General features: G+C 52.1%; 2 protein-coding genes across 3 annotated transcripts; one reads left to right on the top strand and one right to left on the bottom strand.

Annotated features, from left to right (window-relative positions):
• Positions 1-130: 130 nt before the first annotated feature.
• On the bottom strand, positions 131-21,770 carry DDX54 (DEAD-box helicase 54). Of its 2 annotated transcripts, XM_063086408.1 has the most exons (20): positions 21,558-21,770; positions 18,969-19,098; positions 17,060-17,130; positions 16,282-16,470; positions 16,132-16,181; positions 14,969-15,010; positions 14,759-14,854; positions 13,921-14,042; positions 13,758-13,819; positions 13,546-13,677; positions 12,050-12,260; positions 9,122-9,256; positions 6,692-6,922; positions 6,534-6,607; positions 5,652-5,861; positions 4,744-4,886; positions 4,538-4,651; positions 3,865-3,969; positions 3,602-3,714; positions 131-822 (listed from the first exon to the last, which is right to left on the bottom strand). In XM_063086408.1, exons 1-20 carry the CDS (start codon positions 21,729-21,731, stop codon positions 590-592), a joined length of 2,637 nt encoding a protein of 878 aa, XP_062942478.1. In that variant the 5' UTR covers positions 21,732-21,770; the 3' UTR covers positions 131-589. The 2 variants fall into 2 exon arrangements, with proteins under 2 accessions (XP_062942478.1, XP_062942479.1); XM_063086409.1 differs by lacking the exon at positions 6,692-6,922.
• RITA1 (RBPJ interacting and tubulin associated 1) lies at positions 21,770-27,022 on the top strand. Its single transcript, XM_063086410.1, has 4 exons — positions 21,770-22,254; positions 22,424-22,565; positions 23,000-23,365; positions 25,984-27,022. The coding sequence occupies exons 3-4, from the start codon at positions 23,064-23,066 to the stop codon at positions 26,486-26,488; spliced, it is 807 nt and encodes a 268-aa protein (XP_062942480.1). The 5' UTR covers positions 21,770-22,254; positions 22,424-22,565; positions 23,000-23,063; the 3' UTR covers positions 26,489-27,022.
• The last annotated feature ends 248 nt before the right edge of the window (positions 27,023-27,270 follow it).

The following is a 27,270-nucleotide window of genomic DNA, read 5'->3' on the forward strand; positions in this document are numbered from 1 at the left end:
GCATCTATCTCCCTCCCGCAGTTCACTGACAGCTGCAAACCTGTCCTGGTGGGACGGGAGCCAATTCCCATCTCAGGCAACTGACTCGTCCTCTGAGCATCACTTCCCTCTCCTGTTCAGTGGAGACCCCAGGTGGGATCGTGCAGGGTGTGTTCACACGCTCTCAACTCATCCACCAGTTAGCAGGGATTTTAGAACCTAGGTCTGTCCCTTCCAACTCCCCGAGTAGACTCTGCACTCCTAGCTCACCAGAGGTGCTCAATAAAGGTTTATTAAAAAACCCATCACTAGACCTGAGGAACTCATGACCTCTGAACCCAGAACACACAGTTGCAGCAGCAGCTGAGTTGCTGACTCAGGTCCTGGCCTGCCTGACCTTGCTGGCAAACTCCTACACGCTCTTCAGTAGACAGACGTCTCCACCTTAGGCAGAGGCAGCTGCCGCCCTTCTGTGGCCACGCTCTTCTTCGCGGATGATGGCTCCTGTAGGCAGCTCTCCTAGTGGCACAGGGCCAGGCATGCAGTGGTGCATGGGGAAACGTTTGTTGATGTCCACATTAGGGCCAGCTACGGGACTGAGTCCTGGTCCTTACATCCTCTTCCTCATCTTGCCCTTCTTGAGGTGGGCACCTCGGCCGAAGGCACCCTGCTGCAGCTCCCGGGCACGGCGGCGGTTGCGGGCAGAGAGCTGCTTGAGGCCCCCACGCTGCAGGAAGCGCATCTTCTGGGCCTGGCGCCGCTGCTTCAGAATCTGCTGCTTGGTCTTGAGTTCCGAGCGCACGCGGCCTGTGGGGGCTGCTGGAGTGCGGGGCTGAGATGCACCTGCCAAGACAGGGAGTCAGGGACCTCAGCCTTTGGTTCAATTCCCAATGTCTCCTCCTCCAAAGGCTCCCAAACTATTCCTCTGCCCCAGCTCCTATACTGTCCTCATTGCTGTGTCCCCAGTGTCTGGTACACAGTAAGTGCTTAATAAAGCTTAGCCAGTCTAGTGTCAAGAGCATGGAACCTCAGGCCAGAACTGCCAGGGTTCAAATCCCAGCTGTGACCTCTTAGACTTAGTGTGTTCAAATCCCACTCTGTGCCTCAGTTTCCCAATCTGCAAATTACGAATAACAGCACCTACCTCACAGGTCCTAATGAAGAGTAAATGAGTTTACATGTCTAAAGTGCTCAGGACAAGGCCTGGGCCATTTTAAGATACTCTTACATGTAATCATTATTATTAAACATTATCCAACAAAAGTTTATTGAGCACCTACTGTATGCCAGGCACTGGGGCCCCAGCATTGACCAAGACAGACCCAATCCCTGTTTCCATGGGCTCCATGTGCTACGCTTGTTAGATTAAAAAAAAAAAAAAAAAAAAAGGCTGTAGCTTAACCTTCCTTTATGCACGAGATGAGTCAGATGAGGCCAGATAGGGGAAGGGACTTGTCCAGAGTCACACAGCAAAGTGGCAGCAGCATCAGAGGTCAGTGGCCCCACTTCAGCTAGACAAGCAGTTGTCAGCCTGTTCTTCCAGGTCTCTGGAGAGCAAGTACCACCTGCCTCCCTGGCTCCCCACTAAGCCCTGTGTCTCCTCCTCCTCTTCTGTGCCACCTGTCCCCAACAGGTTCCTCTCCACCCACAATAGTGACCTTCCCAGGGCTCCCAGATAGATGATCATTAAGGCTGCCCCAGATGTCTCCACTGGGGCAAGGACACCTGACAGGGACCCACCACCTCCAATAAGAACGGAGCAGAGGGGAGAACAGCTGCTTTTTCCTGAAGCCCACAGGCCTTCCTCACCTCCCTGGCCTGGCCAGGCCACTGCATGTCACTGCCCACAGCATCAGCCTGCAGTTTTACCCAGGTCAAACAGGAGCTGAGAAGTGAGTTAGGAGAAGGCCAGGATGGCAGGGCCCCACCCACAGAAACAAAGATAAACTGGGACATAGAGAGAGGCACAAAGAGGTAAACAGAGAGACAGACACACACACACACACAGAGGGAGGCAAAGACTGAGAGATGTGTATATATGCAGAGACAATGAAAGACAGAAAAAGCAGGAGAGACACAGAGAGACTGAAAGAGTCAAGGAGAAAGAGATAAAGACCAAGAGAGATGGGAGGAAACAGAGAGACATGGACAGAGAACAGGGAGAAAGAGAAAAGAGAGAGGGATAGGAACATAGAATTAGAGATGGAAAGAGACAGAGACTCAGAAAGAAAGACAGAAGAAAAGACACAGAAAGTCAAAGACAGAGAGAGAGACAGAGAGGGAGAAGCAGAAGAGAAATAGAGAGAAGGATTAGTGCTGACAAGGAGACATATCCACAGACTGGAGAAAACGTAGACAGATGGAAAGAGGAACCATGGACAGAGAAAAGGCCCAGGCTAAAGGACAGAGAGAAGGCAGTGACCAGCCCCATGGGGTTGGGAGGAGACAGGCAGAGGCTAAAACCACCGGAGAGAGCCCCAGGATATGGTCCCAAGCTCCCTTCTCCCCAGGGGAAGCCCCAGGTGGGAGGTGGCAGGCAGCTGGGTGACCCAGGGCCAGCCACCACCCTCGTGAGCCACCTTGGTTTCCAGCCTGTAAAATGGGCATTCTCAATCTTCTCACCCCCCTGGGCATGAGTGGCGTGTGCAGGACAGAGACTGTCCCCACCCTGCAAGTGGGGGCCTTTTCCTGACAGCAAGCTCACACGCAGAGGTGGTGGGGCAGGTGTGGGGCTGCAAAGAGGGCCAGACTCCAGTTCCCTCCCTTTAGGACAGGCCAAAGGTTGTGAGTTGGGAAGGGCTGCTGTGTGGATGGGCACTCTTGTCTCCCCACCGCTGGCCCCTCTGTTCCTCAGGGCTGACCTAGGGCCTTGCATGTGGAGGATACACCCCAGGGGGCTGGCCCATGCTGTAGTGGTCACACAGGCACTGGCAGACAAAGCCAGCTTCATTCCCATCTTAGCCTGTTATCAGCTGAGGGACCCAGGCCAGATCAAAGAGGGCCAGGTCCCCAGACGTTGTACCACTTGCCAACCCACATTTTGAGAAAGATCCTTTCTCAGCCTCCCAGTGATCACCTCCTCCTTGTAGCAAAGCTGCTTTCTGATTGCCAGCTTTGGAAAAAAATTCCTTACAGTGTTGCTTAAAAAAAAAAAAAAAAAAAAAACCACCACCCTTGAGTGTCACAGAGAATCTTTTCCTGCTTATTTTCTGTAGGGTCCAACCACATACAACTGCCATTTTTGCAGGTGAAAAATAGCTGAATAGCAGCATGTGCACAAGGTTCTACCTCCTGTGTTGTCTAGGTTCTGGGACAACTGGCTTAATTGTTATCCCAGTTGCTTCATTTGTGAAGCAGGAGGGGTCAGGAACAATTTGCTGGAGGGGCACGGCGCTGCCCAGTGCCTGTCAGGTGGTGCTAGTGACCATCAGAGGCCCGAACAAGTCCACTGAGGGACAGGGGAACGTGTGCGTGGAGGGTGATGGGGGGCCCAGTGCTTCAGCAGCGCCCATCCCATCAGACCCAGCACTAGGGCTACACCTCTTGTGCCTCGTCTTTTTCCTAATCTGACCACACCTGCCTTCCCCACCTGCACACCCACACTCTCTCCCCTGGCTCTTACCTCGGTGGCTGACTCGCTTCCCACCTCTTCTTGGTGGGCCTCGATGGTCAGATGCTCCCTCCTCCTCTGAATCTCGATCATCAATTTTCTGTTTCTGTTTCCACTTCTGGTAGCTGGGAAGCCGCGTTAAGGAAGCTCTACGTGGTATGGTGAAGACTCTGCACGGGGACAGGCCCCGCCCACCCCACCCAGGTCCCACCTATAGGAGCTGTTGTAGAAACCGCTCGGCCCCGCCCCCTCAATGCCCCCGCCCCTTCGGATACAGGTCTCGTTTGTAGGAGCTGCTGACATAGAAGCCACTCTCAGTCTTGATCTTCTTCTTGTCCTCCTGTCCTGACTGTCCCACAAACCGCTTCTTCTTCCTGTCCCTGCAGGAGAGGGAGCAGGGAGGGCTGTGGTGGAGGGAGGTGGCCTGGGGTGGCTGGCTTTCCCTCGGGAGCCTGTTTCCTCTCATTGGGTTGTTGGAGGATTAAAGGAAAGCAATACAGCCATGTCTGGCATGCAGTAGGTGCTTGATAAAGCCCTGTTCTCTGTCCCTCTTCACCTTTCTCTAGCAGCCCAAGTCACAAAAGGAAGGGTCACCAGCAGATTCAATCAGATTTGGGTCGTGGGACAGGGACAAGGGCCTCCTGGAGAATTTCCAACCCACACCTACCACTCCTTGCCTCTATGACACTGGGTTGTCACACTCTCTAGAGTTCTCATGAGTAAAATAGGTCATGAGCCATATCCAGAAAGACCAGCCAGGAAAAGGGACAGACAGGGTTAAGATCTTTGTCGTGTGTGATAAAATCAAGGAGACAGGCCAGGCAGAGGTTGTCACCCCTGCTGTGAGTGACCACATCCCTGCTGTGCAGGATCAAACAAGAGTCAGGACAGGCAGGGAGCCACCACGCCTGTTGGTAGAGCCAAGTGGCAGTCAGGTCGGGCACTTACCACTTGAGTTGCTGCCGGCCTCTGGTCAGGTTCTGTGCTTCATCACCCATCAGGTCCAGGACAGCGCCAGCCACTTGCTGCTCGAAGGCTCCCCTTTCCCCACCAACACTCAGGCTGCAGAGGGAGGGTGAGGAGATACAAACAGGTCAATGGGGGGTGCCCAGCAGGCCTTGCCTGCCCCACCAGGGACTCAGCCGGCCACTCACCCCCGCTCGCTGTCAAAGTCCTTGGGCCGGTATGGGACATAGAACTCCTGGTCCCGCTGCCGGGCTTCCTCCCTCCGCCTCTTGGCTCCCCTGTCGGGTCCTGGCAGCTGCCGCTTCCGGCCCACAATCTCCGCAAATACGTCCTGACAGACCAAGGCCCAGCATCACCCTTGCAGCCCCTAGGGAGCCAACCCAGCCTCCCCACCCACCAGGCCAGCCAGAGTCCATGAGCCAGAGGCTTCCTGGGGACTTAAAAAGCCTGGCTTTGCCATTTATTAGCTGGGTGATCGGGTCTCCCATGAGACCACCCATTTCCTTATCTGCACATGCAGCACAACCCCTGCCTCAAGGACCAACAGAGGCAGGACAGGTGGGTGGGGGGTAAGGGGCTGACTAGGACGGAGGCCATGCTCAGGCTCACTGAGAGTCTCTCAGCTGCAGTGCCTCTGTCCACAATGTTCTGAAAAGGAACTTTCCTGAAACTCGCTTGGTGGCAAAAGCCCACCTCAGCTGACAGGAGGCTATTACTCTGTGTCTATCCCTATGAGACATGCCCATCTTGCTGTAGAACCTCTAATGTGTCCAAAGGCAGGTGACACCCCACTGAGGGTGTGATGTCATACTCAGTGGCCACATGCTAAAGATTCCGCATCCCACAACACATCTGGACCCCAGGCTTTTAGACGAGGGGCGGTGGACAAGCACCATGCACCCATTCTGCAGATGGGGAAGCTGAGGCTCTGAGTTGCTGACTCCCGTGAACAGCAGAAGTGGAATCTGAATCACTGCATCCACCCCCATTGACTGCTCACAGTCCTGACGACAGCCCCATGGGCTGCTAAGACTTAACCCACCCACTTCCCCCAACTCCAGGTGCGGGCTCCAGCATGCCCAGGGTGGGGCTGTACCTCCACGCTCTCTCCTGTGTCCTCCTCGTCATCTTTCTCAGGCTGCTCCTCCTCTGGTGCCCGGCAGCTTGGGACTGGGCCAGCTGGACCCTCCTGCCGCTCCTGCCGTCCCTGCCGGAAGCTGGCAATGGCCTTGCAGTCCTTCTGCCGCTTGGCGCGCATCACCTGGCTGCTCAGGTCCCGGCTGGAGGCATTGATCTCAAAGATGGTCTGTGGATGGGAAACCCAAGTCCTTTGCCCACTGGCTTCCCATCCCCAAATTCCACCCTCCCCAGCTTAGTGGGTCATCTCCACTGTATGAGGTGGGGACTCTCATTACCTGCATTTCCCAATTAGAAAGGGAGACCTGCCCAAGGTAACACAGCTAGGAAAAGCCAGAGCTCAAATGTCAACCCCAAGTCCACTTGGCTCTAAAACCAGTGCTCATAACCATGACACTCTGCATTTTGCTACTAGCTGGCTGGCTTTCATTGCATCTGTGCGCCCTCTTCTCTATGCACGAGATGGGGTGCCCAGTGGGAGTCAAGAGGTGGGAGAGAGGGAAGAAAAGCTATGGACAGCCAGCTCTTCAGGCCTCTAACAGGCCGAGGGCATGTCACTGCCCTCTGTGAGCCTCAGTCTACCTATTTGTAAGTGGTGGGGAGTGGCTACCCATAGGGACCTTCTGTGGCCCAGGCTGGGATGGTTCTAGAACAGGGGGCATCTCGAGAGAAGCTGACAGGGCCAAGACTGCAGGTAATGAAGCTGCAAGCTCAGATGCAAACCCCTGCTGAGGACCCACTGGGGGTCAGGAGTACAATCCAAATCCCAGCACCCTGGCCACCTCTATGTGACTGCAAGCCACCGGCCGCTTGTCACTGGGCCTTGCCGGCCCCCACTCACCGCCCGAGAGCGGTAGTTCTTGATGCTGTCCACCAGCCTCAACCGCCGCAGCTCCTTCTCCTCAAAGCGTGAGCCTGGCAGGGAGGGAGGCGTGAGGCCAGGTTGGTTCCACGGTGCCCATCCACCACTCCCATCCCCTAACCCATGCAGGGACTCACTGAAGAGAGGGTGCAGGCCCAGCCTGGTAAGGTCCAGCTCCTTGGCCCTCTTGATGGACTCGGGTGAGGGTGCCGGCCGTGAGCGCACGTACTGCTGCTGGGCATTATCAGCCACATGGCCCAGGCCCCGCAGCTCCAGTGACGCCTCCAGGGCACTCTGCAGGCCACTATCCTCGTCATCCACCACGCTCTGTGGCACCCGGCCCAGCACACCATCCACACCGACTGCATCTGCCACCCCATGGCTCCCAGTCAGAGAGAGGCCTTCTTACCGGCCCACCTGCCCACACCCTGCCTCCCCTCCCCAGCCCCACCCTGGCCCCTGAATCCCAGGAAAACAGCTACAAAAGAATCACCACAAAAGAAACCATCACTTATCAAGCAGCTACTACTTGAATGCATTAGATCGGACGTCCACGAACTACAGCCTGTGGGCCGACTGCCTGTTTCCGTAAAGTTAGTTCCACTGGAACACAGCCACTTTACTTGTTTAACTATTGTCTCTGGCTATCTTCTCACTACAAGGGCAGGGTTGAGGAGTTGCATGGATCACAGGGCCTGCGGAGCCTAAAATATTTACTATTTGGTTCCTTAAGAAAAACTGTTAATTTCTGTTAATGAGTCTCCACAACAGCCCCATTTTACAGATGAGAAAACTGAGGCTCAGAGAGGTTAAATTACTACCAGGCTGTCAAATGAGTCAGCGGGAGAGATAGGATTCAAACCCTGGCAGCCTCCATAAAAATACAGTGACATCAATGGTAATAATAAGTATTAGCAATACTAAGAGCAGGAGATGCCAATTACTAAGGCTTGCTCTGTGCCTAGCTCTGTGCTAAGTACATTACCACCATCTGCTCTTACCTCACACCAAGCCTAGGAGGAAAGTGCCTGTTTGCTTTGTTTGTCATGTTTTAACATTTTGTTATGGAAAATACACAAAAGCAGGAGGAAGAGTGTAATGAACCTCTGTGTCCCCAACACCCACTGTCAACTACCAACATTCTGCCAATCTTGCAAGAAGGCACTGATGAACCCGTTTTAGAGATAAGGAAACTGAGGCTCCTAGAGGTGCAGGGACTTGCCGAGGCACACAGAAAAAGGGGAAGTGTCAGAATTCAACCCAGCACCGGGTCAAGAGCCTGCCCTCTCACCACCCCACAGTAAGTCAGCCTGAGCCAGCTTTGGGGCAAATGCAGCATGGTCTCCCCATAAAAGGTAACTACTCCAGGGGTGGCTCCTTCCCTCTCTGCCCCTCCCACCCCCACTGCGCAGTCTCAACCCAGGAGGTGGGCGAGGGGCTGCAGAGCCTGCATCTGAGCTGCAGGGCGGGTGCTGGTGAGTGTGTGAGCAGGCCCTGGGCACAGGGTCCGTGCCCTCCTGCTTCCTGCCTCTCAAATGCCTTCATTTGGCCCCAGTCCCTCTGCCTCACCTCCAGGGAAGCCCTTTGAAGTTGCTCTTTGAGCCCCCGCTTCCAGGCTGTCCCTCAAGGGGCCCCATGTGCCTCTACCTCTGGTGACCCCACATGCCCCTCACCACTCGTAGACCTTTCTTTTGCCCTCCTGCTGCATTCCTCCTGTGCCATTCCTGCTGCAGTGTTTGCTTTCAAACTGCCTCTGGGCACAGAGGTTCCCAGGCAGGGACAGTTTAGGGCCATTCGGTCACCTTAGGGAGTCACGGCCTGGCCAGTTATCACTACTGGCAGCCAAGAGTAAATGGCTGGGGCGGAGGGGACCCAGGACTCCGAGGAGGCGGGGCTGGCTGTGCTCTCTGCTGACTGGCTGGCTAGTCCCAAGGATGCCCCTTCAGCTCTCAGAGTGGGACCCAAAGCTCAAGGACTCTGGCCAGACCTGAATCTCGGCTGACCCGCCTCACTGCCACATGGCAAGTGGCTTGGCCTTTCTAAGCCCGTGTCCTCACTGTACAGCAGAGGTGGTGACAGCCCTCCCTCCATCACAGATGGCTGAGTCAAGGTGTGCCTAGACCCACAGAGAGAGGCTGTGGTGATGCTGTTGCCTGCCCCATGCAATGCCACCCTAGGGTGTATGAAGGAACATTCTGTGAGCTTGGCCTGAATGGGCCTCAGTCTCCCTCTCCCTCCCCAGGCTCTCCTGAAAACTTGGTCAAGTGCAGGGTCTCAAATCAGATGCCTGCAGGGGCAAGGCAGGCCACACAGACAGGAGCAGGCTTGTGGGGGCTGCTGTGAGCCAGGGCCCATCTAATGGGGACACCGCAGCTTAGCGCTGCCTTCATGGAAAGCCCAGGGAAACCACAAATCTGGATTGTTACATGAAATTCTGAGTTTAAAATACAGGGATCTTCTCTTAGGGTCAAGACCAGCTCCACCTCCTCCCAAGTCCAGAACAGGGCTGCAGCCTCTGCCCCATGAACTCCATAGGGACCTCCAGCCCCGCCCCAGCCCCCACTCACCTGAAGGCTCCTCAGGGGGGTGGGCGAGGATGAGGGAGCGGCCCAGGAACAGGTGCAGGTCCAGCAGGTAGGGGACCTCATCTGGGGCCACCAAGGAGTAGGCCGTGCCACTTCGGCCAGCCCGGGCCACGCGGCCTGCAGGGAGATGGTCAAGCTGAAGCAAGGGAAAAGGACCCCAACTCCAGCATGAGCCCCACAGGCCAAACCCTAAGGGTGTGAGCCAGGCCACGGCCCCGCACCTCGCTGGCTGCTGTGCCCACCTACAAGAGGGCAACTTCAGTCATAGTCACCAGGTTTACCTGCAGGAGAGCACATGAGCACACACAGTACTGTGGGAATTTAGCAAAAATAAGGATAAGGAACTGCTCGTTATCGGCATCAAAAGTCTTCAGCATCTCCACTTTTGGGAGTTTCTCCCAAAGAAATAATCAAGGAAGCGAAGATTCAAACAAAAAGATGTTTAGTGCTGCCCTGACTGGAATAGTCCTAAGTTAGAAACTACCTAAAGACTTGAGGACAGAAGACTGGTTAAGTTGATTAGCGGATAACCACATGGTGGGACTTACACAGCTGAGGAAAGGGGTGGGCAAACTACAGCCTGTGGGCCCAATCCGGCCCCCTGCCTGTCTGTGTCAGTAGAGTTTTATTGGAACACAGCCACGCTCATTTATCTGTGTGTTATCCATGGCAGCTTTCACGCTACAACAGCAGAGGTGAGTAGTTATGATAGAGATGATAAGGCCCACAAAGTGTAAATACTTAATACCTAGCCCTTTACAGAAAAGTTGCCAACCCCTGTCGTAGAATGACATTTAATAGTGAATGAAAAACATACACGATGTATGGTGATGCCCCCCAAAAAGAAAAGAAAAAGTAGATTATAGAAAAGAACACCCATTATGATTCCAATTTTATGTTAAATCCCCGTGTCATTACATTTCAGTTTGCCTCTCTATCTTGGGAAAACAAAGTGTTACCACATTAGGAGATGTATTTGAGGTTGTCTGATTTATATTGCAGGTCATGTGGCACATGAGAAATTCCCTTGAGGGATTCTGGGGACCCCTCTAGGGACATGCAGAACCGGCCCTCCACAGAGCAATGGAAACTAGGGGACAGCAGGCAGCAACCAACAGGGATGTGTGCCCCCCAGACCTGCAGGTAGACACCCAGATGGTGCCTTCGCATAAGCCCCAATGGAAGGTCAGCAGGATGGAGGCTCCCGCTGTGTCCCCCTCAGATGACTTCTCCCAGGGTTCCCACTCTCCACCCTGGGCAGGCAGAATACACTTATTCAACGATGTTCAATCACATGTAAAACAACTCAGAGAAACCCTCTCTCCAGTTTCTTCTTTCCTGCACACATACAAGCATAACATATACATTTGTGAGTTAAAAGAAGGCCAAGAAAGCATAATAGTGGTTATCGGGGCTGAGGGAGCGGGTAATGGGGAGCTAGTGGTCAATGGGCAGAGATTCCGTTTGGAAAGATGAAAAAGTTCTGGTGATGGTTGCACAGCAATAAGAATGTACTTAACGCCACTGAACGGTGCCCTTGAAAATGGCTAAAATGGTAAACTGAATTTTATGTATATTTCACCATTAAAAAAAGAGAAGGCAGCAAAAGACACACAACAAATGACAGCCGTGTCATCAGACAGCAATGGGGGATCATGGATCATGTGGTGTGGAGGTCTCTGAAATGAGATTACTAGGATCCAATCCCAGCCTCCCCCCTCTGCTACCTGCATGACACCCTGCCAGTTAGTAAGCTCCCTGGCCTCATCTGTAAAATGAAGCTGACGTTGTTGGTACCCATGGCACAGGGCTGTCATGAGGATGAGGAGGCCGCTACAAGTCAGATGCCTGGCCCAGGCCGACGCTGGCGCCTGCACATCAGGCGCCCTCCCAATCATCGGTGAGGGCTGGGGACCTACTGCCTCTGGGTGCTTTGCTGAATTTTCCAATCTTCTTATGATGAATATATTATAGGTAGAATTGTGTCCCCCAAAATTCGTGTGGAAGTCCTACCACCCAGTACCTCAGAATGTGAGCTTGTTTGGACACAGGGTCATTGCTGATGTAATTAGTTAAAACGCGGCCATGCTGCAGGAGGGGGGGTTCCTAATCCAATACGACGGGTGTCCTTACAAAGGGGGAAATCTGGAGACAGACACACACACAGAGAACACCAAGGGAAGGTGAAAGCAGAGATCGGGGTGATGCTTCTATAAGCCAAGGAATGCCAAGGACTGCCAGCAGCCACCAGAGCTAGGCAGGAGGCCTGGAGCAGACCCTTCCCTCTTGGCCCTCAGAGCCCTGCCGGCACCTTGACCTTGGACTTCTAGCCTCCAGAATAGTGAGACACAACATTCCTGTTGTTTAAGCCACCCAGTTTGTGATGCTTTGTTATGGCAGCCTGAGAAAAGTAACACAGAGCATGTATTACTTTTGTAATAAAAAAAATTAAAGGGAGTGCATTGGCCTGGGAGGGCTGAGGGGAAGGTGGGGCCCACGTCCTGATGTGACAAAGTGGTGCAGCCAGGAGGTCCTATCTGGAGCAATGCAGCAGGAGGCAGAGCGGCCGGTACATTCTTTAAAGGTTGAAAAGGCACTCAAGAGCGGAGCTAAAGAAACAGAGTCTCGGGGAGAGGACTTCAAGAAGGAGGGGGCTAAGGGGCCACATTGTTAAGTATCATGGTAAGAAAGAGACAGACAAAGCCCAGGACTGGGGAATCTGGAAAAGGGAAAATCACCTACATGGAGCCATGGGGCTGATATTAGGGTCATGCCTGGGCTGCATCCCCCACAGGCCCTTCCTTGGACCTCGGTTTCCCCACCTGTAGTGGCAGGGGTCAAGCTCCATGCCCTCGGCTCCCACCAGGACTTGGCACCCCGCCGGCATCCAGTCCAGCCCAGGCTTCTTACCCACACGGTGCAGGAAGAGCTTGCCCTTGGCAGGGAAGCTGTAGTTGATGACATTGTCCAGCAGCGGAATGTCCAGGCCCCGGGCGGCCAGGTCGGTCACGATGAGCGCAGAGCACTTGCCGTGCGTGAATTTGGCGAGGTTGATCTTGCGGGCCGTCTGGTCCAGGGCACTGTAGATGTGGGCACAGCTCACCCGCTGGCTCGTCAGCAGCTGCTCAGAGAAGAGAGAGGAGGGAGGCAAGAAGAAGACTTGGAGATGGGGAGGGGAGTCCAGGCCATGGTGGGCGCACCATGCATGGAGGTAAGACCGTGGGTTCTGCAGCCTGGCACCCGCAGTTTGAATCCCAGCTCTGCTGGGTGGCCCAGTTTGATATCTTTATCAGTATGAATGAGGCTTGTATCACCTCCCCACTCTCTGCAGGGCTGTTGGAGTATCAAAGGAGATATGTGTAGAGGGTTCCCTTACGGAAGCTCCCAGTGCCACCACAGAGCACAAGCTTCATCCTGACCCTGTCACTAACAAGTTGTGTGACCTTGGGCAAGTTACCAAACCTCTCTGTTTCTTGCTTTCCTCATCTGTAGAATGGGAAGAATAATCACTCCCTCTTTGTAGCTTTGTTATGAGAATTAAATGTGTTAATACACATACGGTGCTGAGAACAGAGACTGGAACACAGGAAGCACCGTGAAAGTGTTAGCTGTTTTTAAAAATTCCTATTTTGGTATTATTCACTGGTGACCCCAAGAGCTGCACAGAGGAAGCACCGTTAAATGTGTCAAGAAAGTGAAACCCAGTGAACCATGTCCTCAGATGACAGAGCCCAGATGTGGCTGCTGGGGTGGTGACACTGACTTGGAAGGGGCCCCACGGGCTCTAGGGCACCAGGACTCCCCAGGCTTTCATGCAGCTATACACACAGGTATACACATGTGAAAAAACGCAACGAGCTGCTAACGTATGATAAGGGCACTTTACCCAGCTTACTGTATGTGGGTTATGCCTCAGTTTTAAAGTCAAACACATTGAACACTGATAATCCATACAAAAATGATAGGAGGCTGGGAAATGGCTCAAAATAACCTGGATGGAAGGGGAACTAACAGATGAATCAAGACTGGCCATGAGTAGTAACAGTTGTACCTAGATAATGAGTGCCTGGAGATTGTTATACTATTTTCTCATGTGAGTGTGTGATTGAAATTTTTCATAATAAAAATTTAAAAGAATAAAAATGTCAGTAATATTGATTTGATCAGCATATGTCAACGCGGAACCCCCAAAATATGTATAATAAATTATGATTCAATAAAAATAAAAAATAAATTAAAAAAAAAAAAGAATAAAAATGTCTTGAGCCCATGCTCATGCCCATGTCCCGCTCTAGTGCTTCCCTCTGCTGGCCAAACACGGAACTACAGCTCAAGATGAAGGTCCGCACAAGGAGGGGTCGCAACAGAGTCTTCCCCAACACGGGCACCGTCAGGGTCCTGCTCACCTCAGTGAGGTACTCGGCGTGGTGCTTCGTGGCCACAAACACCACTGTCTGGTCCTGAGGACGCACCACGCTGCGCAGCAGGTGGAGCAGCACAGCGGCCTTGGTGTCCTCGCGCACGAGGAAGAAGGAGGTCTGCGGGCAGAGAGGCCACGTGGGTTGGCTCAAGGGTTTCTGGCCGCGGGCCTGGGAAGGGGGAATAGGCGTAGCCTCACCTTGAGCTGCTCGTTGAGCTTGGCATCCACATCTAGCCGGATGAGCACGGGCTCCGTGAGGCCTGCGGTGGACACGGGGGAGGGTCGGTGGGGGGTCACTAAGGGACAAGCCCCGACACCTCCCCCAGACCCCACCCTGAGTCCAAGCTCCCCGCTCACTCACCTGCCCGAGCGAACTCCACCAGCAGTTTGGGCAGTGTGGCGGAGAACAGCACGGTCTGGTGGCCCCCAGGGAGGCGGCCAATGATCTCCTGCAGCTGCTCTGCAAACCCCATTTCAAAGAGCCTGGGAGCCCGAAGGGCAGGACGGGTCAGGACAGGGGCTTCCGTTCCAAGGAGTTCCAACCCTCAGTCACCCTTGAGCCCACAAGTTCTGCTACATGCACTGGTGTTCACCTCACACATTTCTTAATTCATGCTTTATTGCACAACCTCATCCTAAGCAATAATAACCCCGAAATCTTGCATCTGTTGTCTCAGTTATGTTTCTTACAAATTCAGGTTGAAATAAATGATAGCAGCCTTTGTGTGCCAGGCCTTGTTCTAAGTACTTCACAAGTTTCAATTCTTTCCATCCTCACAGCACCCCTATGGGCTATGTGCTATTTTATCTCCACTTTGCAGCCGAGGCAGCCATGGCCCAGAGACGCCCAGTGACTTGCCCAAGTTCACAGAGCTGAAGTAGCACATCTGTGATTTGATCCCAATCCTGTCTGGCTCCAGAGTCCATGTTCTCAACATTGTGCTTTAAAAAAATCTCCTTGAAATCATGTGTTATTTGTTTTCTTATTTTTTTCAATACTCCTAAAATGCAAACTTAAAAACATTGGCTGGGGAGCCCCAGAGATGAGTTCCAGCACTGCCTGTGGTCTGCAGCCCACAACGGGGTAGACATTACTTTGATCTCAGCCAATTTCTCCTGGCTGACCTGCTCTCCTGCTGCTTGCCCAGCATTGGGGCCAGGCTTGACACAAACAATCGGGGTGCAACCCGCAGCCTCACCTGTCAGCTTCATCGAACACCATATACTCCACACTCTGCAGCTTCAGGTTCATCTCCACAGCCACATGCATCAGCCGCCCTGGGGTAGCAATGATTCTGGAAAGGGGTGCACAGGCTAGGTCACCAGGGCTACCACCACAGCCCTCCTCTCACCCCCCAGCTGCTGGCCATCTGGGACTCCAGAGCGTCAACCCCAATGCACAGACTCACATGTCGGGATTTTCATGTAGGGCTGCAAACTGGTCTTCCATTCTAGGGATGACAGGAGGGGTCAGCTTGAAGAATAGATCTATTTAATCTCTCTTCCTCTCCTAATCAAATACCCACGTGACTCCCCACACCCTGTCCCCAAGAACACAGACCAAGGTTTGGAACTGAGGAAAGGCTGTTGGTGCGATACTAGGCAAAGGTACTTCCCTGACAAGAGATACGAGTGAAACATACAAAAGAATTGTGACAACAGAGCTCAAAAGAGATGGCCTCAACCACAGAGCCCATCTGGCTCCCTTTATTGCTCCAGATAGCAACCAAGCTGCCTTCAACCCACAGTGCCACCTACAACTAAACCTGGAACTGCCAGTCCCAATGAGAACCCAAGTTCCCAGGATGTCTATGTGCTTGTCCTTAAGACTTTAGGCACACATCCCTAACTTTAATCCTGTTTTCAAACACCCTTGGGACACCTCAAGGAGCCAGAATACTGGGCCAGGCCTAGCTCAGGGAGGCCTTTCTGATGATCACAAACTATAGAGATAATAAATTACAACGTAGACAAAAACACTGAAAAGCAAAACTTTCTCTCAGAATGAAGACATTGTTAACAGCGTCCTCTGAGAGAACAAAGAAGGTGCTGCCCTTTGAGGGAGAAATGAGGGATGGAGGATGGGGTGGGGCGGGACAATGGATTCTGAGCCCAGCCCTGCTACAGAATCATTGTATGGCTCTGGGCCCACCACTTCCTTAGTTTGCTCAACTGTAAAACAGGTGTGGCACCTGCTACCTTGGAAGGATACAAGCACATCGGGAAAATAATACATCTTGCAAAATTGAGCTACTATAAACACTCCTCGATTTTTGTGCATTCCCTTTTTTAAACAACCTACAATTAGGCATATTAAAATATATACACCTATACTACCTGTTTAGCTGACCCTTGTGAGCTGACAGTTCTATTTTGGCAGCCTCAGAATCTCTGTCTGAGGGGCAGTGCTTCTGTGGGCAATTCATTTAATATTTTATTGCATGTTTCCCCTTGTTGTTTTTTTCTGAATGTGTAGAGAAGCTGCTATTATGAATAAGTAACACAGGCTCAATCAATCGGATGCCCTGAGTCACAGGGTGGTGACTGTGGCATGGGATGAGGGGGCCCTTACTTGTCCCCGCCCAGGATCAGGGCCGTCCTGAGGCCAGTGAACTTGCCCAGCTGTGGAGAGACACAGAGAGAGGTTGATTGAGAGACCTCCTTGCCTGTCCCCAAGTCAGCCCTAGCTGCCCCCAGCCCCTGCCCTCCGTCCCCAACGCACCTCCTTGGTGAACTTCATGGTCTGCAGGGCCAGCTCTCGGGTGGGCGAGAGGATGAGGGCACGAGCCCCAGTCTGGGCACTGCGGGTCTTGAGCCGCTCAAACATGGGGAGGAGGAAGCAGGCCGTCTTGCCGCTGCCTGTGCGGGCCATGGCCACCACGTCCTTGCCATCCAGGATCACTGGGATGGTCTGGAGAGGCACAGCGGGGGAGGGCTGGGGGTCAGCACCTGCACCCAAACCATGTGCTCCAGGGATTTGGGGGAGTGGGTGAGCTAGAGGATCTCAGTGAATGGGCAGGAGCCTGTTGCCCAGCCAGGAGCTCACTCGTCCATTCTTGCAGAAGCCTGTTTGCACACTTCCAGGGATGTCCAGCTCACTACCCCGAACTCTTTCCACTGTTAGAACATCCTTCTGTAGTGTGAGCCAGACTCTACCTCCCAGTCTAGTCCTCCCCCTAGGAACTGCAGAGAAATGTTGTCTCCCACTCGGCTAACTTCTGAAAACAGCAACATGAGCCCTGAGTGAGGATGGGGTGCCTGTGAGCTGCCCGGGCAGGCTCAGCAGTGGGCATTTCAGGGAGGATCGACTAGCAAAGAAGGGTCAAGTCTCCACTGCGCCCAGCTTTCCCCACCTGTAAAATGGGTAGGCTACTTGGGGCTTCAGCCAGAGTGAAGGGGGCAATAGATGGGACAGCTCAGACACGCGGCACTGTCAAGAAGCCAGACGGGAAGGCTAAGTTGCTCATCCTCTGCCTCCACCCCGTCAACCCGCCCCTTACCTTCCTCTGGATAGGCGTTGGCACCTTGTAGCCCTTCTTCATGATGCCCTTGAACACTGGGTAGCTCAAGCCTGGGAGAGACATGGGAATGGTCAGAGGGCTGGAGCAGCCCTGCAGCACCACCCCACAGAAATCCTTACAGGACCAATGACCGTCTCATTGACAAATAAGTAGCAAGGAGAAAGGAAAGTGATCAAGCAGAAACTGAAAGTTTAAATGAGACTTAAGAGGTGGGTAGTGAGCTGCACATCCCTGGAGGTGTGCAAACAGGCTCTTGCAAGAATGGACAAGAGTGAGATCCCAGCTGGGCGACAGACCCCTGCCCATGCACTGAGATCTCCTAGGTTGCCCACTCCCCAGGAAGCCTTGGATCACGTGGTTTGGGTGCAGGTGCTGACTGCAGTTTATGAACCCTATTTGGATTCTGAGTTGAACACACTCAATGTCACGAGACGACAGGGGATCTCTGGATGCTGACAGGGTCTTGGATGACACTGTGTGTTTGTTTTAGATGAGGTGAGGTCCTGCATCCCTCAGAGGTGTGAGTGAAGTACTTATGGATACAATGAGGGGATGTCTGGGATTCACTTTAGAATCCCCCAGGTTGGTGGGATGGACAAGCAGGTGGGGACAAGGATAAAACAAGACTGACCATTAAAGACGACTGAAGCTGGGGATAGGTGCATGGAGACTCAGTGCTTTCTATTTGTTTTCTATATTTTCAAAATTCTCAATAATTAAAGGAGGAAGCCCTTAGGAAGCTGCTGGAGTGGGTGTGGAGAAGAGAGGCACAAGGTGCTAAGGGGAGGAGAGCTTTGGGGACTGAATATGACATGGGCTTGTGGACAGCTGAAGGCCTGGAGGTACGAAAGCACCACAGTTTTAGCTGCATTTTGGTCAATCCTCCATCTCTGTGATTCAAAAAGACAAAAAATAGCCATATGTAGATATTTTTACTTGTTTTTCTTTGGTTACTGATGAAGTCTGGCACATTGTTGGTATACTAACTGGCCAGCCGGAGTCCTTCTGTGAACTGATTACTCACTTTCTGTCAGGGTATCTGTCTTTTTCTTAATGATTTGTAAAAGCTCTTTGTACATCAGGGATATTAACCCTTTGTCTATCCCATAGGTTGCATATAAGTGCTTTTTTGGCATACACAGATGCTCCTCAACTTACAACAGAGTTATGTCTTTATAAACCCATAAGTCATAAATGCATTTACCCCAATAAACCCATTATAAAGTTGAAAAATTACAAGTTGAATCATCCTAAGTCAGCATCATCTGTATATGCCTAGTTTTCTTTTCTTTTTTTTTTTTTTTTGTCTTTTTTGTGACCGGCCGCACCACGCTCAGCCAGTGAGCACACCGGCCATCCCTATATAGGATCTGAACCCGCGGTGGGAACCCTGCTGCGCTCCCAGTGCCACACTTTCCCGAGTGCGCCACGGGGTCGGCCCTGTATATGCCTAGTTTTCAAAGAATCAAATTACACAATGCTCAGGTCACACACATACTTATATCCTTGCCCCACTTGCTACTGATCTGTAGAGAGCAAGAGAATACAGCTTTATTTCCAGCTAGCCAGGTGTCCTGACACCACCCCACTCTTCCATCTTTTCCCTCCCTCAGAAATGTCATTCTGTCGTGTAGTAAATCCTCAACTGTCTTTGCCTGTTCCTGCACAGACAGTGAGACCTGCTCTGACTGTTCTGTCTGTTGGCTGCCACCCCCCCCCCCGCCACAAGGCTCTGAAGTCCTTGGAGACTGTGTCTGCTACCTCAGTCCACCCAACACATACCACAGTGCTGGGCCCAGAGCAGACATCAGGAACTGAGTGCAGAGGGCACAATGAATCCCTGCTTCCACTCCCCTAAAGTCCCTGGATGCCCAGCTTGCTCACCCACCCATGGACTGGAAGCCTCCAGACTTCTTCTTCTTTTTGTTTTGGGCTCGCACCATCTCCCGGGTGTCCGGTTCCACGTCCGAGGTGCATTCTGAAGTGGGGAAGGTGGGCAGGGGTCTGCCAGGCCCCAGCTGGGGGGGAAGAACAAAGAAGCTGCATCACTCCAGGCATAATCAGATCACTGTGGGTAGGAAGGGTGCTGTGCTGTCACCCGTCTCTCCCCCATTCAAGCAGCTGACTCTCTAGATCTCATGACTCCTTTGCTAAAAGATTCTCCTTTGACTGGGCCAGAACACGGCAAAGGGTCAGAGTGGGTTCTGTAGATAGACTGCCTGGGTTTGAATCCCAACTCTGTCACTTACCAGCTGTAAGGACTCAGGCAAGGGACCTAATGTCCCTGGGTGTGTGCTTCCATATCTGGAAAATGGGGATGACAAGAGCTGATGCCTCACAGGGTGTTGTGAGATAAAATGGGTAAGTGCAAAGCTTAGAAAGGCACATGGCTGATGGCATTATTACCACCACCACCATCATCATCATCATCATTCCTGGCCTGTCATTCAAAACTCTTGAAATGAAAAACTTTAAAGAGCCAGAAAACATCTGCCATGTGTGAGGTACTAGACTTTTTTAAGCTGTCCTGCCCACTCCCCACTGCAATCTCCTTTCTCATCCATCACCCCAATTCTGGTTCTCTCAAGCCCAGCCTCCTGTATGCCCATTTGTCACAGCACATCTAAATCCAACCCAGACATCGCCTTCGGGCAGCCTTCTCAGACTACATGGCTGTCCTCTTCCTCTCAGAAATAGCATTTATGAAGCACTAATTCTTAAGCACTAAAATTCACATGGCACTTACTATAAGTCAGGTGCTACTCCAAGCATTCATATAACTTAACCCACTTAATCCTTACAATGACCCTGTGAAGTGGGTACTATTTTTTCTTTTATTTGGGGTGGCTGGACTGTACAGGGATTGAACACTGGACCGTGGTGTTATTAGCACCACGCTCTAACCAACTGAGCTAACTGACCAGCCCCCCAAGCTAACTGGCCAGCCCCCAAGTGGGTACTATTATGTCTATTTTACAGACAAGGAAACAGGCACAAAGAGGTGAAGTGACTTGCCCAAGGTCACACAGCCAGCAAGTGGGGCATTAGGGATTTGAACCAACTTCAGAGTCTAGGTTTTTTCCACTGTGATCCCTCTGTGATCCACTACAATCTTCTGGGTCAAAGCCACAGCCTGTCTTGCAAAGTCTGTGAGCTAAGAATGGTTTTTACCTTTTAAAGGATTGCCAAAATAAATAAATAAATGAATGAATTGAAGCAGACAGTGATCTTATATGGCCCCACAAAGCCTACAAGATCTGCCATCTGGCCTTTTACAGAAGTTTGCCCTTTTGTAAACCCCTGCTGTAGGTACACGAAAACAAAATGCCTAGAACACGCAGGTTCCCCCGCAATATTTACTGAATGAGTAGACTGTACAGATGCCATGTCATTTAATCTCTTCAACAATCTTTGAGGTACATACAATCATCTACTGTCTACAGATGTGGAAAGTGGGACACAGAGAGGTTAAGCAACTTCTTCAGTGTCTCACAGCCAGCACAGGTTTGGGCCAGATTTGAACGCAGGGCTGTGTCTGATCCACACATACAGACTCCTGTTCTTTGGTATTCACTACCTGTGCCCACTTGTGCTGTTCATTACATTTTGTGGTTTCTCCACATTTATTGAGCACCTACCATATGCCAGGCACTGGCTAGACTTGGGGGAAAACAGTGAAATAAGGCCTTATCCAGTCCCTGTCTTGAGGTGTGGTCCTTTCTCTTTATATAAATGCCCACTTATTCATCTCCTTACCCAGAGCCTACTCTGTCACATTTGCCACCCCCTCCCCCATGTGCATACATTTGGCATGCAGCATTGGGAATGACACCAGACTATACCAGGTCTGAATCCTGGCTCTCCCACTCACAAGCTGTAAGGTCTTGGTCACGGTTTTTGTCCCCTCTAGGACTCAGTTTCCTCCTCCGGAAAACGGGAGTGACAGTACTCAGTGCACAAGGTTGGTGTTAGGATTAAAGGAAAGCTCTTAGCACGGAGCCTAGTACACAGTAAACGGCCAACGGATACAAGTTTAATTTACTGTTAGTCTCCCAGAGGTTTGGGGACGTCACTGTCTCAAGCCACGGGGTCCGTCGTCTCCTCAATTCAACCTCTCAAAAACGCCCCAAACTCTCAGTCATATCTTTTGCATCCGCACTTTTCATTGGGCGAATGGGAACTAGGATCCGCCCCCTAGGCAGGAGGTAGCCAATGAGGGGCGCGCCACCAAGAGCCGGCAGGAAGCTCCGCAGGCCCCAGCGTCTGGAACCAGGAGGCTCCGGCCGCCGGACTCGGGGAGTGACAGTCCCCGAGACACGTGATCAGGCCGGCGGTCCGGAGCCTCCGTTCCCGGGCCGGCAGACTTCCTCTCCACCCTCTGCCGTGCCCACTCCCCAGCTGGGGAAACTGAGGCCGCAGGGCGCTGCTCGGAGCCGGGTCTCGGGTCCCAATGTGTATCCCAACCCCGCGTTCCTACCTTCTGGGCCCGGGCGTCATCTTCCGCCTGGATCTCAAACTCTCCGTCCTCTGAGTCGCTTCCGCGAACCTGGGCGGCCGCGCCCCTGCGCTTTCGAAGCCCCTTCTTCTTCCTCCACTGAGCCATGGCAGCTGGCGACCTAGGCCCGGCCGCCGGGCGATCGCCGGCCGCCATGAGGGCCCCCGCACGCGGAACCCGGAAGGGGGCGGGGCTACGGGGACGAACCAACTGAGAGGCCGGGGGAGGCGCCGCTCCCACGCGGCCTGGCCTGCGCTCCTCCCTGTGCCCGCAGCCCCAGGAGACCTAGTACACACACCTCCGACTGGCCGGAGAGGACCCTCTCGGTGGCTTTGAGGAACTCCGGGGCGTCAGGAACGGGATGCCCCGCCCCCCCGGGCGCGAATGGTCCGGCTCGCGTCCGCCCCGCTGCAGGCTGGTTGCTGTTTGCATGATGCGCACGCTGAGCACAAGTCGCTAGGGCCCTGCTGCCCCCGGGGAGTGGGTCCGCGCGCGGTACCCACCGGGTCCGGGGGATTCCCGGCTGCAGGTTAACGGGGGTCTCGGATGCACCGCGTGCCGCGGGTGCCCGTACGCCCCGCGTCCCCGCGCCCTTCCCGAGACATCAAGACCTGGTGGGGACAGGCGCGTGGAGGGGGCGCTGAGATTGTATCCGACGCCTGAGAGCCAAGATGCTTAGGTAGGAGAATAAGTCAAGAATGCCGGGACTTCGGGCATTAACCGGGCCATTCACGTGAGGATCGCAGAATGTGGAGCGGTGGGGGTGGGGAGGGCGCGATCCCCCAGTAGCAGAGTGGTCGAGTGCACAAGTTCTGGATTCATATCAGGTTCCGCTTCCACTGTCTTAGCTTTATAGGTGTAACCTGCACATGTGACTTCACCATTTGAAGCCTCAGCTTTGTGATTCTTGAAATGGACGTAATCGAAGCTACTTCACAGGGCTGTTGAGAGGATTGAATGAGGCAATGCTTGTAAAGCTCTTTGCACTAGGTAGGCATGGGATCAATACTGTGTATCATTATCCCCACCCCCATAAATATACACAGGATATAGGGAGCTGCCTGTCTTCCCCTCCCACCATACTATGTTTTCTTGTTGGTGCCAAAATGGGCACCGGTGCCTTCTCTCCTTCATCCCCCTAGTTATTCTACAAATATTTGTTGAGCACACACTGTATGCAAGAAGTGCATATTTATTTATTCATTAAATATTTCCCAGTAGCAGCTCTTTCCCTATCATTATGACAACTAAAAAAATTCAAACAAATTTCCAAAGTGTCCCAAGGTTGGTAGCTCCCCTTTGAGAAGGACTGGTTGGGGACAACTAGACCCTTTGGCCCTTGGAATGGGGGCTTCACAGATTACCAGTCTTCCTTGGCTGGCACTGCTACTGGCTAAGGGTGCCACCCTGACCACCTTTCACAGGGAGCCCTGGAGGCAGGGCCTGGGGGGCAGAGCATACCAGCTCTCACCCAGGTCCACAGGCAGCATGAAGACCCCTGTGGAGCTGGCCATAAGTGGGATGCAGACCCTCCACCCTCAGCGCCACTGCCGGGGAGGCTACCGGGTCAAGGCCAGGGCGTCATATGTGGATGAGACTCTGTTTGCAAGCCCTGCAGGCACCCGGCCCCCCCCACCAGACTTTGACCCGCCCTGGGTGGAGAAGACTAACAGAACCAAAGGAGTGGGCACAGGGGCATCTCAGGCCTTGGGGGCCAGAGGGAGCTGTGAGACCACCCCCTCAAGGGGCCGCACCCCAACCCTCACACCAAGGAAGAAGAACAAATACAGGTAACAGTGTGGGGAGATGCACTCCTGTACTCAATGTAGCCACCTGGGTTCCTGTTAGAATTCTGCTGGCCACCTGCTCTGTGATCTTGGGCAAGTACCTTGACCTGTCTGAACTGCGCTTTACTCATGCGGAAAATAGGACCAATGATTCTTACCTAGTGGGATCATTGAGAGGATTAAATAAGAGATGGGTGCACAGCGCTTGGCACAGTAACCTAATGCTTAGGGAGCTCTTAATAAATGGTAGTGTTGATCATTGTGATGGTGGAATCCCCATCCCCAAATGTCACAGATGAGGCATCTGAGGCCCAAAGGGGTCAAGTGACTTGCCCAAGATCACAGAGAAATTTGCATGATTATTAATGTTGTTGATCTGTGAAATGACCTAGATGTGGTGTTTTCGAATTTCAGCAAATCATTTTGAAAATAGGTCTTGCTACATTTTCATGAACAAGTTAAAAAAAAATAGTTGATGGTTACTGTTATTAATTAGGTTAGAATTAGATTATTTGGATTATTTCGGATTAATATCAGCCTGGAGGGAGGTGTCTGGTGATGTGCTACATGGCTGAATCCTCTTTATTGTTATCAGCGGTTTGGACAAAGACCCAGAAGACTGGTATATTAGTAAACTAGGGCCACCATAACAAAATACCACAGACTAGGTGGCTTAAACACACAAATTTATTTTGTCATAGTTCTGGAGGCTGGAAGTCTAAGGTCAAAGTGTTAGCTGGTTTGGTTTCTCCTGAGGCTTCTCCTTGCCTTGCAGATGGCCACCTTCTCACTGTGTCTTTCCACAGCCTTTTCTCTGTGCACCACACACTCCTGGTCCTCTTCTTCTTCTTATAAGGACACCAGTCCTATTGGATTAAGGCCCTACCCTTATAACCTCATGTAACCTAAATTACCTCTTTAAAGGCCCCATCTCCAAATATAGCAACATTTGGCATAAGTCTTCAACGTATGAATTTTGGGGAGATACAATTCAGTCCATAACAACTGAGCAATTAAATGTAGGGTCATCAGATGAGAGAAATGAGAATGGGAATAGTGCCTATTGAAAGAAATAAAACTCAACAGAGATAAAAGCAGGAATCAGTTATCCTCTCAGGTTGAGGACCACACACCGACAGTTCTGACAAGGCAAGATCAGGATGAGTTTAGCAACACTGACACCTACAACGTGGCTGAAAACGCTAATATAAATGTCGGTTGCAGTAACAGAAGTATGGTTTCCATGACAAGGGAGGTCATAGTCAACCACATGCTCACCTGGAGGATGGAATTTTCTTCTGGATGCTAACAAGTAGAGGGTATCAAGTAAGGAGGCACGTAAGAGGTAGAAAAGTCACTGAGCAAAAACTTCGGCACTAGACAGACATAGGCATCAACTGGTTATAGTTTAAGCAGCTAAACCAAGTAGCAAAAGGTTGACATTTCAAGGACTTGCAATTTGGAGATGGAAGCACTTTTGGTCCTGGCCAAATACTATGGGTGTGGCACCTTGTAGATATGCCTAGAATATTTGTTGGATTAATTTTTGTAAAATTGCTGAACGAATCTAATTGAAGACCAGAAACCTTGAAAGCACTCATTTCTGATTTCGCATTTGATAGCTTGGATCCTTTAGCCAGTCTGAATTTGAGTCTTATCTCTACTACATTCTTGCTTTGGGGCCTTACCCTACTTATGCTTCGGTTTCCTTATCTGAAAAAGGGGGTTAATTTTGATATTTACTTCGTAGGCATGTTGTGAGAAATTATGAAATAATGCATGTGACATGCTGAACCCTGAGCCTGCAAATGAAAAGCCCTGAGTAATTATTCAAAATTTTAAAAAGCTTTTCCGGTGGTGGGGCCAGGCCAGCTTTATAAAAGAAGCTCAAACTGAATACCCTCTACGTGCCAAGCATTGTGCTTTCCAGTTTCAAGTACAGAAGGAGGGGCCACAGGACTGCAAGCTGATGAGGCCTCTAGGAAAAAGAAAAAGTGGTGGGTAAAAGAAAAAAGTAAAGGCTACAAAAACTAAGGTTAGATTAAGTCTCAGCTGCAAATGACAGAAAACTTACTGGCTTCAGCAGAAAAAGGGCACTTGGGGCTCACGTATCAGGGCTCGATCTGTGTGCTTTCCCTGCATGTCCTTTGATCTCCAGTGGGAGTGAGATGGCCACAAGTTGCTTTGGGCTGACATCCTGTCAGCTTAGCAAGGAGCAAGGCCAGGTGGCAGAACAATATCTCTTTCCTAGTAGATTCAGCAAGTGTCCTAAATCAGACTCTCATTGGACAGACTTGAGTCATGTGGCTCTTCCTGAACCCATCAGTGTGGCCAGGATGATGGAATATGCAAATTGACCAGGCGAGGGGCACATGCCAGGGAATGGGGTCAGGATGCAGGGGGCTGGGGTGTTTCACAGGGGAAGTACAACAGAGCTGGGAGCAGTGGTACGTACATAAGAGGACCATTACCTCCCTGTGGGTGCTGGGGGACTCCTGAGATCTACAGGCAACCCTTCTCTGCTGCTGTGGGTGTCTGCTAGGGGCTGGGGGGTGGGGAATGTTAAGGTTTTTAGGGGTCATTCATCCCCCAGCTCACTGTGAGTCTCTTCTCTTTGCCAGACTGATCAGCCACACTCCGTCTTTCTGTGATGAGTCATTGTTTGGCTCTCGACCTGAGGGCACCAGCTGGGAGGCCCCAGGGATGGCAAAGGGCGATGCTGCGAAACTCCGTGCCCTCTTCTGGACACCACCAGCTACTCCCAGGGGCAGCCACTCACCTTGCCCCAGGGAGACACCTCTGCGAGCTATTCACCCAGCTGGTCCCTTGAAGACAGAGCCCAGGATAGCGACAGACGCAAGGAAGCTGTCTGTGGGTGGGTTAGACCCTCCATGTCCTCTGAGGCGGCGTTCCCATTCCCTCACCCACCTGAATGTCCCCAGCTCTGGTCAGCCAGCTACCATTGTCCCCCACACAAATGGACCTCAGGATCCCAAGACATTTGCATCAGGGGTGACCTTCCAAAGCCCCCTGCTGACTCCTAGGGCTCACTCAGTCAGTGTTTCAGTACCAACTACCCCCCGACGGGGTGGGACCACCCAGAAACCAAAGCCTCCTTGGAAATGAGGTTCTTTCATCAGGTTTGCCCATAGGGGTCATGGCAAGGGGCATGGCCCTGGTAGGAGCCCTCTGGGGAGACCAGCATCTCCTGGGTAACCCCCAGGCATTGGAGAAGCCCCCATGAGGGCAGACATAGCAAGAGTGGGCAGAATCACCCCTTATCCTGACAATCCTGACAATCTCTAGTTGCTCCCTGCCTTCTCCCGTGATGTGGATTTGGGGGCCATCCCTTAAGATGCCTTTCTCCGACCCTGTCTTAGCCACACTCCAAATCAGTGCCAACCTGGGGCCCTCTACCTCCCAGCTGTCCAAAAGATTGTCTTGCCACCAAGACTGAATAGTGATTGCCAACCTGAAGGGTTCCTCCCCCAACTTTTGAGCCAAGCTTCCTGCTCAGGATTAGTTTCCAGTTGAGTCGAGAGGCCTCAGAAGAGTTTTCCCAGGCTGTGCATGGCAGGGGAACACAAGGGCATCTGGGTGGTGTGGGTGAACATGTTTTCACTTTGATAGTTATGTATGTATTTTCATGTATGAAATATATCAGCTCATGAAATCCATGAGTGTTACTAATTGTTTTTTCCTTGGGGTAAAGATAAAGGCCATTATTAGGACTGAATTGATTTGATTAACAAAGCTAAATAATACAACAGGTAATACAAGGAGATGGCAGAAATCATGACAGTGGCAAGCAGGTGACTGAAATTTGGGATCACAGGCCTCAAGCAACGCTGGACTCCTCCCATGGGTTTCCAGTTAATGACACTAACTAGTGGGTTAGCTGGTTCTTC

The sequence above is a fragment of the Cynocephalus volans genome, chromosome 2 (assembly GCF_027409185.1).
Source record: "Cynocephalus volans isolate mCynVol1 chromosome 2, mCynVol1.pri, whole genome shotgun sequence".
In the NCBI taxonomy this organism is placed as follows: Eukaryota; Metazoa; Chordata; class Mammalia; order Dermoptera; family Cynocephalidae; genus Cynocephalus; species Cynocephalus volans.

What these genes read in the sequence shown, in the direction of transcription:
- DDX54 (XM_063086408.1), bottom strand. Translation starts at nt 21,731, where the DNA reads ATGGCGGCCGGCGATCGCCCGGCGGCCGGGCCTAGGTCGCCAGCTGCC. An exon ending in CAACGCCTATCCAGAGGAAG is followed by an intron (nt 16,471 to 17,059) that starts GTAAGGGGCGGG and finishes GTGCCTCTCCAG; the next exon opens with ACCATCCCAGTGATCCTGGA. An exon ending in AGAACTACCGCTCTCGGGCG is followed by an intron (nt 5,862 to 6,533) that starts GTGAGTGGGGGC and finishes TCCCATCCACAG; the next exon opens with ACCATCTTTGAGATCAATGC.
- RITA1 (XM_063086410.1), top strand. Translation starts at nt 23,064, where the DNA reads ATGAAGACCCCTGTGGAGCTGGCCATAAGTGGGATGCAGACCCTCCAC. An exon ending in AGGAAGAAGAACAAATACAG is followed by an intron (nt 23,366 to 25,983) that starts GTAACAGTGTGG and finishes TCTCTTTGCCAG; the next exon opens with ACTGATCAGCCACACTCCGT.